Source organism: Eretmochelys imbricata, chromosome 7 (genome assembly GCF_965152235.1).
Source record: "Eretmochelys imbricata isolate rEreImb1 chromosome 7, rEreImb1.hap1, whole genome shotgun sequence".
NCBI classification, from domain to species: domain Eukaryota; kingdom Metazoa; phylum Chordata; order Testudines; family Cheloniidae; genus Eretmochelys; species Eretmochelys imbricata.
Genome location: NC_135578.1, coordinates 54,024,656 through 54,038,408, shown reverse-complemented (window position 1 = coordinate 54,038,408; position 13,753 = coordinate 54,024,656). Strand labels below are relative to the sequence as shown.

Below are 13,753 nucleotides of genomic sequence, written 5' to 3'. Positions count from 1 at the left end.
ACTTGGATTCACTGACAAAGCCATGATGAGGGGTCGGTAAGACCTCAATATTTATTAAAATGGATTAAAGAAGGAGACAATGTGAAAGAGACAAAGAGAGAGGAAAGGGAAAGAAAATGTGGGATGAAGAGAAAACTGCAGCAGTATTCGAGATGAAGAAAAAATGAGGCTGGAAATGTGAAGGAGGGAGAGAAACAGAAACCCAAGCGTGCAACAGAGCAGAAAATGGCACGATGATGGGACAAGACAGAGGATGAGAGCAAGCCAACAGTTTCCATTCTGCTCATGGTCTCAGGGCACAGTGAGGCATCTGACTGGCGACTGAATTAATAACTTCTTGTTCTTACCTGCACTCTGCAAATGGTTTTGGCTGGGCTGCGATCCCAGGAGAGCCTGGGAAAGAAACACAAAGCAAAAGCAGAGAGATGATTATCCTGTGAAATAAACATGGGCAAGTCATGAAAGCTGCTCAGCCTCTGGCTGCTCTGGGGAAACACACCCTAGTAACCGCCTCTTCCCTGATTCCCCTATTACTCCTCTTAGAGCCCAATCACAGCTCTGCCCACGAATAACAAAATGAATAATTTGTAGGCTGCAGAGGCTTACCCTTCCTACAACAACCATGCCGCTAAAGGGCTGCTGCGTGTCATTTCCAGGCTTTTATCCAAGCGCTCTGACAGGCACGGGGAGCTGGAGCAAGCAGGAGAGGAAGGGAGAAACAGGGGCCTGACCAAGATGTAGGGGGCAAAAGGGGAGACTGAAAGAAATAGTCATGCCCTCTAAAAATGTATTAGTAGTCCCTCCCTCTCTCCCTGCACAAACCATGGAAGTGGCTTCCTATGGCTGTGACAGTGAACAGGTCTGAAGATAGAGCATCTACCTGATGCGGTGGTGCCCTCAGGAGTCAGTGTTCACACTCAGAGAGCGCACCCACTCACAAAACAATGAGTGTCTGTAAGAGGGAACTCAACAGGGCCTTTAAGATTTTGCCTTTAATACAGTTCAGGGCTTGAAGAAGTGTAATGATACCTCACACCACACCACACCACACCAAACAGGGCTTGACATATTAGGAACAAGCACAAGGGATATGAAACAAAGCTCTGAGGTTTCTGGGGCTGCTGCCTAGCTCCAGCTGCATACCGTAGCATGAGCAGAAGCTTTCTGATGGTATCCACACCATTGCTGGCTGGGGGAGGGCGAACTCCACTCTGACATGACCTCGTGCTTTCACAGGATTTGCAGGCAGGTGTAAACTCTTCCCAGACCAGTGGCAACAGACTGAGGCAAAGAGTCTGAAGTATATTTCCTAGCTCCTCACACTTGAGTTTACTTCTAAATAACCAGCAGCTTTTTACATGTGCAAGGATCACTAATTTACAGAGTGGGGGCATGTATATCTTTAGAAGTCTAGCCATCGGAAGCTGTTCTCACTCTCTCTTTTTACTGGAGCTGCCATGGTTTTGTCTCTCTCAGCTTCACCTCTTGTTCTGTAAAGGGGGGAGAGAACAATTTGGGATTGAAGCTAATTCTTTTCCTGTATTAAAGACTGTGGGCCACATCCATCTCTGGAGTAAACTGAGGCAATTCCCACTGGTTTCAACAGGGGTCAGACCTGCTTATGCCAGAACTGAATCTGATCAGCAGGTGCTGTCGACAATGGGACAGCACCAAGATCACCCCAGAAAAGCCAGACCTGAAATTCTAGATCAGAAATGTATCAATGACATTTCTGGAAATGCCAGATCAGCTGGGATGAGGAGGGGCGTGTGTTTGGGGCGGGGGAAAAGGGGTACATGTGTGTATGTGTGTGTAAACAGCAGTTAGATTTTTACACTCCATTGAGCAGGGAGCCCCTCTCTGTGTGTGTATCATACAGCACTGAGCCTACACAATGGAGAGTAAACCAACAATTCTTTGTACTTTTATAGCCACAGTCATCTGAAGATCTCAAAGCACTTTACAGAGACGGGAATGCCTCTCCCCTTTCAGAACCGGGCAAGCTGAGCCACAGGAGTCCTGTGCTTGCCCAAGCTCCCACAGCAAGACAGGTGACAGAACCAGAATCCATGTCTCCCAACTCCCCGCTCCCACAGGATGTGCATGCCCAGGCCAGTCTGCATGTGATAGGCTGGATTAATAATGGACTGCATGGAGAATGGATCCACCACAACTTGGAGACTGATCGTGAAGGAAGGGACTGCAGTCCAGACCCATGGAGCAATGTGCTCCTCCCAAAGCCCTCTCACCGAAGATTGGTCCCCTTAGCCCCCTCACATTTTAGCACGAGTGCAAACAGCCTGTCCTACATCCTTGGCCCCAGGTCCATGTAGCTATAAATTATCAGTCCACAACAGTAATAGGGGAGATTAATCTATCGGCAATAGGCAGAGACAAAGAGACCCTCCTGCTTTGGTCACTGCAGTGCTTGAGAAAACATGAGCCAAAGCAGCTGCACCCCATGCACCCTGCTCAGCTTCCTGTGGGTTGTATTTTCTGATTATGCTTTTTCACAGGCAAAAGAAGATACATAGCACTCCTCCCAGCATAAACCCCCTGGTTCAGGGACAGAAGATAGCAGGGTGCTTCAGAGAGCATATTTGCTAAGTGCAATGTCCCCTTGCACGGGATATTAAAAAGCCATGTTACATTACAAGGGAGATATATTTAAAAAAAAAATCTCCTACCTCCACACATCTGAGGCAGGGTAACAAACTCAGCAGCAGGGTCAGGCACTTGAGAGCTTTGGGAATCTCCATCCTTCTTCCTGAGCAAAGTGGCCAGAAGCTTCTTCAGGCTTCACATTCTCGCTGCTGCTGGGCTTAGCTGCCTCCTCCTCTCCCTCCTTCCCCTGTTCTATTTCCCAGGGAGCAGGTCTGGAGCAGCGCAGCACTGGAAGGATCTGCACAGCACAACTCTGTCGTTTCAGTGCAGAGAAGGGAAGGAAGGGGATAAAAGCTCACAGCAGCAGCTTGTGATTTTGCTTTCTTCTCTCTTCTATTTCCTTGTTCTGGAGTGAGGGGAAGAGAATGTGCCCCGAGAATTTCTGACCCACCTTCAAAACCAACAGGAGGCAAGTGCAGACGGGCAGGGTACAGCCTTCAGCCTTCCAGGCTGCTTCCTCACCTCATCTCTCTCTGCCTCCTACCCTGGCTCTCTCCCCTCCCTCTTGCTTGCTGTCCCAGCCTCTTTTTTTGCTCTAGGTTTGTATCTCTCTCTAGTGCAAGCCTCCTCCTCTTCCCCTGCCTACCTTGCTGCCTAGCCCAGCAGTTCTCTCTTCTCTTAAGTTGACACTTCCCTCCTTTCCACAACTGATTCTTCTCTCTTCCTATCCCTCTCCTGCCTGCAAGCGACTGGTGGACCTGGGAGGTGTTGATTTGTAACTCCCAACTAGAAAAGCTCCAGTAATAAAACTGAAGGTGTGGGGGGAAATCCTTTGTGTGTTTGCAAGACATTATGTCTCCAAGGAACTGGACTTTATCCTCCAACCTCTGTCTTCTTGCTCAACCACCTGCAGCTCCCTGAGAACCTCTTTTCTGGTCTCTGAACCCAGGAGAATAAGAGATGGAGCATTTCAGGTTAAGATGTCTCCTAAGAGAACAGAGTAGGTGATAGGGCACTCTCAGTGGATACCCCCCCACACCCCAACTCGAGGGTGTTCCCATTGCTGGTCTGCCAGATCCTGATCGCCTCCAAGGTTCATCTTTTCAGCCAAGCATTTCTTTAACCTTGGGCTAAGGCTGGAAAGTTTTTTCCACTTGGTGGGTTGGGATGCTTGGTAAGGGATAAGACCCAAAGAGCATCCCTAAACCAGAAGTGTCAGCTGGACTGACCAGCTCAATGTTCCCCAACTTGCTACTGTTATCATCTGCATCTATAGGGTGTCATGTAATATGTCATTGGAAATCTAACAGCTCACTGACAATTAATCTTCGTGTGTGATGTATGTACGGTCAACCCAAAAATAATTACACAGAGCTGCTGGAATTATGATTAAAATGTGTTTAAACCAGGCATGTCGGAGGAGTTAATAAAGAGGGTTTTTCCAGACACAGGAATGCAGTTGTGCATGGGTCTCCCATGTAAATGGAGCAAGGTGTGACCAAAGACAATGAAAAGCACATTGGCATGCCAAACTCACTTAAAAACTCTCTGATTATGTAAATTTGTTTTACTTTTTATCTAAACCAGCCCAGTACTCTGACTGACTTGAAGAGATTGTTAACTCCAGCCAAGCTCACAAGATGGTGTTTCTGGCTCTTTAAAGGAGCAGCAAACTAAATAACTTTGTTGAGCATTCCAGGAGAGGGCTGGACACTGCTGGAGCCAGTTTTAGGGAAATCTAGGACTGCAGAAGGTGTTGGGGGTCACTCTGCAAGCAGTGACTTGGCAGGGGAAGCCAGGGTAGGACCTGCATGTTTATCTGCTGGCTGTTGGAGTCTGCAGCAGCACAGCATTGAAGGTATCCAGAGTTGCAGGGCAGGCGGTGACCAACCCCTCACTGGTCTGGGTGGAACCCCAAATTGTCACAGGAGATTGGCTGTTATTGCTGTCTACTATGAGCAGTGCTAGTTGATTTATTTATACACCCCTTAATGTTTATCATTAATAAATATATGCAACGGGCCTGCCTCCCTGTCCACTTCCTGGTTTCTGTTGAGTGGATGCATTTGACACAGTTCAGGAATTTTAAGGATCTTTACACCTTCTCCATGCTGCTCTCAGCCCAATTCAATGGACATTCCCTATAGCTGTACTTTTTTATTCCTGGGGAATTACCTCTTTTGGGATTTTGCAGCATGGAAATGTGGAATTCGCCTTGGAAAAGAGGTCATCTTGCATCTCTGAAAGGGAAAGTCCACTAGTCCACTAGGTAAGATTTCCAGGAGACCTTCAACACAAAAACATGGAACAGACTGTTGAAGTCCTTCTTGACTGGATGCAAGGCCCATTTCTCTCTCCCGGCTTATTACCAGCAATCACTGATTCCAGTCTTGCTGGTTTGTCTCATCCACAATTGCTTATCAAATGCAATTCAATGCTGTTAGAAGATGGGAGGAGGGAGCAGTTGTTATTGGGTGGATCCTACTGCAGTGTGCACTGGGCATTGCTTGTCTGGCCAAGAATTGCAATCATTTAATTAGGAACAAATCTCTGAACTGACAGCACTAAGCAAGCAGACAGGGAGGCAGAAGGGCAGACAAGAAGAGAGGCTAAAAACAGAGCCTCACCCCAGTGGCGTCTGCCTCTAGCAAGGCCCTGTCACAGAAAGCAGCAGTGGCAGGGAGGGGAAGAGAAGAAAGGGATTTCAGCATGGGCGGCTGGTGAACCAGCCGTTGGGGGCGGCTAACCCTCAGCCCCTCCCCTTCTGCCTGAGGCCCTGCCTCTCTTCCTCCCCTTTTGCCTCTTCCTCCCCCACAGGAGCCCCGAGCACCCCCACCGCAGCTGACAGTCTCCCCCACCCCACCCCAGCCCAGGGCCATCCGCGCTCCCCCAGCCCTGGAGTGCCATGTGACTGGGCATAGGGTTGCCAACATTCTAATTGCACAAAACCAAACATGCCTGCTCCGCCCCTTCCCTGAGGCCACACCCCCTTCCTCATCCTTTCCCTGAGACCCCACCCTCCACTCACTACATTCCTTCTCCCTTGGTGGCTTGCTCTCCCCCACCCTCACTCACTTTCACTAGGCTGGAGCAGGGAGTTGGGGTGAGGGCTCTAACTGGGGATGTGGGCTCCGGGGTGGGACCAGAAATGAGGGCTTCAGGTGCAGAAGGGGGCTCCAGGCTGGGGCAGGGAGTTGGTGAGTGGGAGGGGGTGAGGGCTCTGGCTGGGGGTGCAGGCTCTGGGGTGGGGCTGGGGATGAGGGGTTTGGGTTACAGGAGGGGGCTCCAGGCTGTGAGGTGGGGCTGAGGGATTTGGAATGTGGGAGGGCGCTGTGGGTTGAGGCAGGGGATTGGGGCGTGGGAGGGGGTACGGGCAGTGATGAGCTGCCAGAAGCTGAAGATCCAGTTCCTTCAGTCGCTCCGGGTCTTCGGCAGCACTTCGGTGGCAGGTTCTTCACTTGCTCCGGGTCTTCGGCGGCACTGAAGGATCTGCACCCAGAACGAGTGAAGGGCCCGCCGCCGAAATGCCGCCAAAGGCGCACAGTGTCACCAGGTGAGTACAAATTCACAGCGGGAGCCGAGAGCTGGGGCGGGATGGGCAGGACAGGAGTTTGCCCACCCCTTTAACAACCGGTTCTCAACCGGCTGCAAAATTTAACAACCGGTTCGCGCAAATTGTTGCAGACCGGCTCCAGCTAACCCCTGGATATGGGCTCTGGGCTGCAGGTGCGGGCTCTGGGGTGGGGCCGGGAATGCGGGATTCGGAGTGCAGCAGGGAGCTGTGGGCTGAGGCAGCGGGTTGGGGTGCAGAGGGAGTGAGGGATCTGGCTGGGGGTACAGGCTCTGGGGTGGGGCCAGGGATGAGGCGTTTGGGGTGCAAGAGGGGGCTTCAGGTTTGGGGGGGCTCAGGGCTGGGGAGGAGGATAGGGCTCGGGGTTAGGGTGTGGGCTTACCTTGGGCGGCTCCTGGTCAGTGGGGCTAAGGCAGGCTCCCTGACTGTCCTGGCTCCGTGCTGCGCCCTGGAAATGGCCAGTAGGTCCGGCTCCTAGGCAGCGGGGCAGGAGGCTCCGCACGCTGCTCTCACCCGCAGGCACCGCCCTCCCAGGTCCCATTGGCTGTGGTTCCCAGCCAATGGGAATCTGGAGCCAGTGTTTGGGATGGTGTGTGGAGTGTGTGGAGCCCCATGGCCCCCTCACCTAGGAGCCGGACCTGCTGGCCACTTCAGGGGTGCAGCGCAGTGCCAGGACAGGTAGGGACTAGCGTGACTTAGACCCGCAGCACTGCTGACTGGACTTTTAATGGCCCGGTCGGCAGTGCTGACCAGAACCACCAGGATCCCTTTTCTCCTGGGTATTCCAGTCGAAAACCGGATGCCTGGCAACCCGAGCCGGGCAACACGGCTGCAGAGCCTCCAGCCTCGGAGCACAGAGCAGGTGGTGCCGCCCCAGCCCCAGCCAGCCTGGACCACGGAAGAGGGGGTCTGGGGGTAGGGTGTGGGTGAGGCCACACCAGAGTGGTTGGGGAAGTTCAGCCTCCCCAGCCTATAGTACCCACTGCCCATGGATTTCAGAGTTCTAGGGCTGCTTGTCCTAATGCAAGCTGAGGGGAGGAGTGGCTCAAACTGAGAGAGTAAAATGGCAACTCAGTGACAATGACTGAAAGTTCAGGCTTTGAAAATCCTTCACACCACAAGATCAACCGGGGAAAGTTTATCAATGCTCATTGTTAGGTGACAGCGAATATTTTGATCTGGGTCTCCCTTAAACGTGTTTATTGTTAGACAACCTTCAGACTAAGTCCTTCTCTCTGAGGAAAAGGCAGAGCAACAGCTGGAGACAGCCAGACAGCTCATCTGTTACAGCAGCTGAGGGCCTGGAAAGGACCAGCTCTATTCAATCCTGCCTTCCGATGGAAATTATTGTGGTTGATGATCTACAGCAAGAGCCCTTGTTTTGGGCCACTAGCACAATAGCTAGTGGCTGCTGCTTTCTCCCACTCAAGACAGTTTCTGAGGTATTTCAAAGTGCCTCACCCTCAAACAGGAACGCAGGGCATGCTAAAAGCAATCAGCAGTCCATCAACTTCCATACTCGGTCTCTGGAGAAATAACAGCTCACACTCACACAATGAGACACTTGAACTTGCAGCATGTGCCCCTCTGCAATGGGCTGTTATCCGGGCTATAATTTCACTCTTGTTGAGACCTGACACTATTTCAGTTTGGCAGCTGCATCAAGGAAACAAATGTGGTAGCAAATAAAACTGACTTGGGCAAAACCCAAAGGGTTCCAATGGCCAGTCTGCCCTTTCCCTCCCCACCAGCACACACCATTTTGTACTCTGCTGCTGTCTAAGTGAGATCAGGGCTTGTTCATACAGGAAAGTGTTACCAGTTATTCCATGTAATTACAATGGTATCATTAAACCACTACAGTATTTCAGGTTTCAGAGAAGCAGCCGTGTTAGTCTGTATTCGCCAAAAGAAAAGGAGTACTAGTGGCACCTTATAGACTAACAAATTTATTTGAGCATAAGCTTTCATGAGCTCCAACTCACTTCATCGGATGCATTCAGTGGAATATTCAGGAGTGCAGGAGGAGGCTGTGGGTTGAGGCAGTGGGTTGGGGTGCAGAGGGGGAATATTCAGCCCTCACCTTACTTTATAACTTTTCCCCTGAATGCATCCGATGAAGTGAGCTGTAGCTCACGATAGCTTATGCTCAAATAAATTTGTTAGTCTCTAAGGTGCCACAAGTACTCCTTTTCTTTTTATAGTATTTCAGTATTACTTCCCGTGTGGACACCTTTATTCCAGAATAAGAGTGGCTTTTTCAGCTTGGTTTAAACTGCTTCCAAAATGACAAACTAAACTGAAAAGGGCCCTTTTATACTAAAATAAGTGTCCACCTGGGGGGAGAGGGGGCTCTACCAGTTAAAGTCCTCACCTTACTTTATAACTTTCCTGTGTATACAAGACCTAACTAGCTGCAAATCACCTCAATCCAGTGTGTATCTGTAGAGAAATCCCCTCCCTCCCCTTTGATTAAAGCACATCCCTTGGTCCCTTTGTGGGACAAACCTCTTTCAGCCATAACCAGCAGATTAGAATCCCCCCGAAGCCAACCTACCCATGCTGCTCCTATGTAATCTGCACTGACCCCTCTAAGCAAGGGAAAGCTTTCCCTTCCCCTACTGTGCTATTGGCCTGAGGAGCTGATCCTGGTCTCCTCCATAGTAGTGGCAAGCTGTAACCATAGCATTTCTGAACTGCCCCCACACCGCACATGGCTCTGCCACCACAGAGACAGAGTTATCCTTCCCTTTGACCTATTTGTGGGCAATGAATGAGCACAGCTCAGGATTAAGGTCTTCCCCTTAAGAGGTGCAACATCCTTGTGATGGGTTTCCCCTGGGCTGCCACTTGGAATTGGGGTACCACTGAGCCCGCTTGTCCCACCAGCCTGGGCTCCCTTCATATTGTATTGCTGAGACAAATCAGACAAGCCCTCAGGCTTTACCAGCACACAAACAGGTAGGAACACACCCAGCTGCAGTTTCACACAGATGCAGAGATCAGCTCTGCATGAGAAAGCTCAGTGAAAGAATTGCCCAGCACTCAAGTGCACACCCCCTCTGGGGTGTAAACCCAAAATTGTATCATCTTCTGAGGCACAGAGAACTATGCAGCATAAGCTCATTGAAATCCGTCCCCTTCCTCAACGTGGAGGAAGATATGCACAGCTTTTTCCCCCCCTCCCCGTTATGAATTCCACAAACTGGTTTTAGAGAAAACAAAAACAAGTTTATTAACTACAAAAGATAAATTTTAAGTGATAGCAAACAGATCAAAGCAGATTATCTAGCAAATGAAACAAACACACAAGTTAAGCTTAATATACTAAAGAAATGGTTATAACTAGCAAATTCTCACCCTAAATGTTGTTTTAGGCAGATTGCAGAGATTCTTGAAGGCAAGCTGCTCTCGCTTGCAGCTTAAAACTCCAGGTATTTCTTTCACAGACAAAACACCCTCCAGCCTAGGTTCAATCCTTTCTTCCCCAGTTCAGTCTTAGATGTTTACAGCAGTCATCTTGGGCAGGCAGACGGTGAAGAAGGAACCACGATTATGTCACTCCCTGGCCTTAAATAGGTTTTACATATGGCAAAAGGAATCCTTTGTCTTCCAGTGTGATTCCCACCCCCACCCCCGGTCAGTGGAAAAGTACTAATTTTATCATGGAGTCCAATATCAGATGATATGATCACATGGCCCTGCAGCCATAACTCAAAGTCTATTTACAGCGTACACAGGAAGGCTTTCCAGGAAGGTGGGAGATCAGCATCTTCAAAGACCTATTGTTTTTCCTGATGGCCCTTTCCAGCCAGCAATCTAGACTGCTTGCATTCTGTCCAGTGGGCGTTCACCAGGTGTAAACACATTTGTAATAGGTGCATCAACAATATTCCTAACTTCAGATACCAAAATGATTCATGCATACAAATATGATAATCATAATCATAACCTTTCCAATGATATCTCACAAGACCCATCTTGCATAAAATACATCTTAGATATGCCATAATCATACTATAACAATATTTCTCTGAAGAACATGGGAATTAGTGTCACAATCCCAATCCCCCTTTGTCAAGAAGCAGGGAGGTGGAATTGCTTTCTGCTTCTGCTGTAGGCTCAAATCCTGCTCACATGGAAGTCAATGGCAAGCAAGACTCCTCCTGAATTCACTGCAGCAAGCCTTGGGCCTTTGGCTATGTCTACGCTGGCAATTGAACGACAAAACTTTTGCCTTTCAGAGGCGTCCTCCCACCCCCACCCTGAAAAGACAAAAGTTTTGCCACGACAAGTGCCAGTGTGAATAGTGCATTGTTGTCAGATGCACTCTCCTGCTGACAACGCAAACTCCACTCGTTGGGGGTGGAAGTTTTATGTCGGCAGGAGAACAGACAAACAGTGGCTACACTGCATGACTTTTAGCAGCACAGCTGTAGCAACAAAAGCTGGGTAGTGTAGACATAGTCTTAGTCCCTCATCCTTGTGGGCTCAGCACAGAGAACAGCATTTTTTTAAAGATCAGGAAGTGACACTGACTTCGTATCCTTCAGGAGAGGCAATCTTTTACTTCCTCAGTAATGTGGAGGTCACACACCCTAACACAGGAACAGTACACCCCCTGCCACCTCCTCATCTACGTGCTTGTAACTAATCGAGTCAGTTAATCCAGATCAGTTTTGCTGCCTGAACCGTAACTGTAGTGCAGTGGATTTCCCTGTGACTGTTGTTTGGGTGGGTGGACAGCAGGGAGAGAAGAGACTGTTTAGCAGCCAAAGAGTCAAGTTACTCTCTTCCTTCTAAGACTCTAGTGACATGAATGTGATGTGGGGATGTCAAAGGATACCCCTTCCCCCAAGAGAGAGGTTGGAGAGCGAAGGTATTAAAACAAATCTGAATAATCACACCCATTATTTAGCAAATCCACACTAGATCAATCCAGACCATGTTGGTACTGTGCCCAGAAGTCAGTGAGCCTACAAAGACACAGGCATTACCATAGGCCATTTGTTTTTCTCCTTTTTTGATATTACTCACACCAATCAAAGGTAGAATGGGTGCAAGAAGAAAGTTATTCCATGCCTTCACATCTGTGTATGCCTCAGGAATTCTGACTGATTTCCTGCCTCCTAGGAGAGCACCGTTTGTGTTCAGGGAAGTAAAGAGAGAATATTGTCTCCTCCATACGCCTTATATGATAAAATGATAAGAGAGGGATTTAAGAGTGCAATCATGCCCAGAGCTGGTGATAGCCAGGCTGTGAGTGGAAGAAACAGGGAGAATAAGATCAAGGAATTCTAACAGGTTTGCTTAAATCCTACTTAGAGAAGGAAAAACAGCTAGGTAAACTTTCATTTAATTAACACTTTCCCCACTTCGCTATTATGAAGGTACAGCACTCTTGAGAAAGATTCTGCTGCTCCATTTAGCACCACAGCCTAACAGGTACCTCCAGCTTCCAAGATCCAGCAATATCACCATGTACATCATCCAGCAGTGCTCCCACAGAACTCATTAAGAGGAGATAATTATCCTCTGCACAGCTGCACACAGTAAGCATCCCAGGGACTGTTTCTGTTAGTGAGCGAGTAAATGTCAACACCCCAGACTCTCTGCTTAATTACAAGTGTAATAGTCAGACAGAGAGTGATCATAGCAGCTATAACTGCCCAGGACACAGTCAGCATCCACACTTAATGACCACAGCATGAAATCCAGAGTCAAGTGAACTGTCAAAGTAGTTTTTAAACAAACAAGTATTGTAATGCCTAAGTGCATTAATGGAAAAGAAAAAAAACAACAGAGCACATTCAGTGCTTTAGCAACTGTAAGACCCAAGTATGGCATACTATGGCTATGGTAAAGATATAGCAGAGATTTAAATGATCAGAGAAGGCAACTAAATCAGTGAGAAGCACTGCATAATTTACTAATGCGACTGTAAAAACGGGGATTAGTTAGCATGGAAATTACAGTTAAAGGGACTCCAATGAATTATTTGAGATGAAGGTTGAAGAAAAAAAAATGGATAGTTCCCTCTTTTTCTCCCTATCCTATAATAAGAGACTATTTGTTGATGTTCATATCAGATACATATAGAACAAGATACTTGTCTCTCCACCAGAGTAAGGGGCATGAGGCTATGCTCAATGCTAAAGGTTTTAGAGTACAGAATAGACAGAGCAGTCAGTGGGAGAGGTGATCTTAGAATTCACGGCCTCCTTGCTCCCAGCTTAGTGCATATTCTATTTAACCAAAGGGTATTTGGCAAGTCTCTCATCCACATCATCCGGCTTGGCAGTACTGTGGGCCAAGGAGACCAACCCTGAAATGCAGAATGCACCACAAAATCCAGGCCCTTACATGCAGAACTTCCTCCCTGGACCAACAGGTAGGGACATCATCCTCTTTCAGGTTCCTCTTCAAGACCCATGATGCCACCAAGAAATGTCTGCCATCTTATATTGGCTAGGTTGTGGGACAATCCACTGCAACCAATGCTCATGAACTTATAGTTAAAGAAAACCACAGATAATTTGGAACTATCAAATTGAACAGACTGGGAACTGGGGACCTTTTTCAATTCCTCACTTTCCCATGTTGTGTCATCTTTGATAAGTCACTTTGTCATTCTGTTCTTGCTTCCTCTCCCACCACTTGTTTTGTCCTGTCCACGTAGAGCATAAGCTGATTGGGGCAGGAACTGTCTGTAAGTAAACTGTCTAGCACAACAGGGATCCGATCTTGATTGGGGCCTCTAGGCACTACTGTAATACAAGTAACAGAAACGAATCCAGGTAACATTATCTTATTACTGTTACACCCATGCCATGCCATGCGCCCCTCCCTCTTTCTATTGTCCACTAAGGCCATGTCTATACATACAGCGCTGCAGCGACCCAGTTGTACTGACACAACTGCGTGACTGCAGCGCGTCTGGTGAAGACGCTCTATGTTGATGGGAGAGCACTCTCTCATCGGCATAAAAAAAACCCACCTCTGTGAGCGGCAGAAGCTATGTCTGTGGGAGAAGCTCTCCTGCCACCACAGCACTGTGCATATGAGCACTTATGTTGGTGTAACTTATGTTGCTCAGGGGGGTGGTTTACTCACACCCCTGAGTGACATAAGTTATGTCAACTATAATAAGCTATCCAAGCCAGGTAGTGGGTCTTCTTGTGTGATGTTACCGTAGTACAGCTAAGGAGAACAGAGCATGGCAAACTCTTTGTCCGTCCCCCCCGCCCCGAAAAGCGGGTGGTCTAAACTAGAAGTGCTTCGGAGGAAGTCACATTTGATATCTCCCCCACCAATGTATTCTGTGGTAAAAAGGATGCTACTCTGGGAGTTGGTCCTGAATTTCTACCTTTCTTGGTCATTCTTCATAGATTAATGGAAGGTCCAAAAATGTCAAGGACTAAGAGAAGAAAGATTAATACACATCTGGTGAAGCACACCTTTACCATTACAATCAACTGTAAGTTAAACTCAATTTTGGGTCAGGAACCAGCAACTCAAGTCAGGCAGGAGGCTTGCTGTAGAGGCTGCATGTGCTAACACACACAAGCACTGTTCACA

General features: G+C 48.4%; 1 protein-coding gene across 1 annotated transcript in view; it reads right to left on the bottom strand.

Moving 5' to 3' along the window:
• LOC144267801 (neurotrypsin-like) overlaps nucleotides 1-2,759 on the bottom strand; it is a 29,136-nt gene extending 26,377 nt beyond the window's left edge. The window contains exons 1-2 of the mRNA XM_077822107.1: nucleotides 2,688-2,759; nucleotides 348-393 (exon numbers count right to left, since the gene is read on the bottom strand). Coding sequence (XP_077678233.1) covers nucleotides 348-393; nucleotides 2,688-2,759 — 118 coding nt within the window. The remainder of the gene's footprint in view (nucleotides 1-347; nucleotides 394-2,687) is intronic.
• Nucleotides 2,760-13,753: the final 10,994 nt, after the last annotated feature.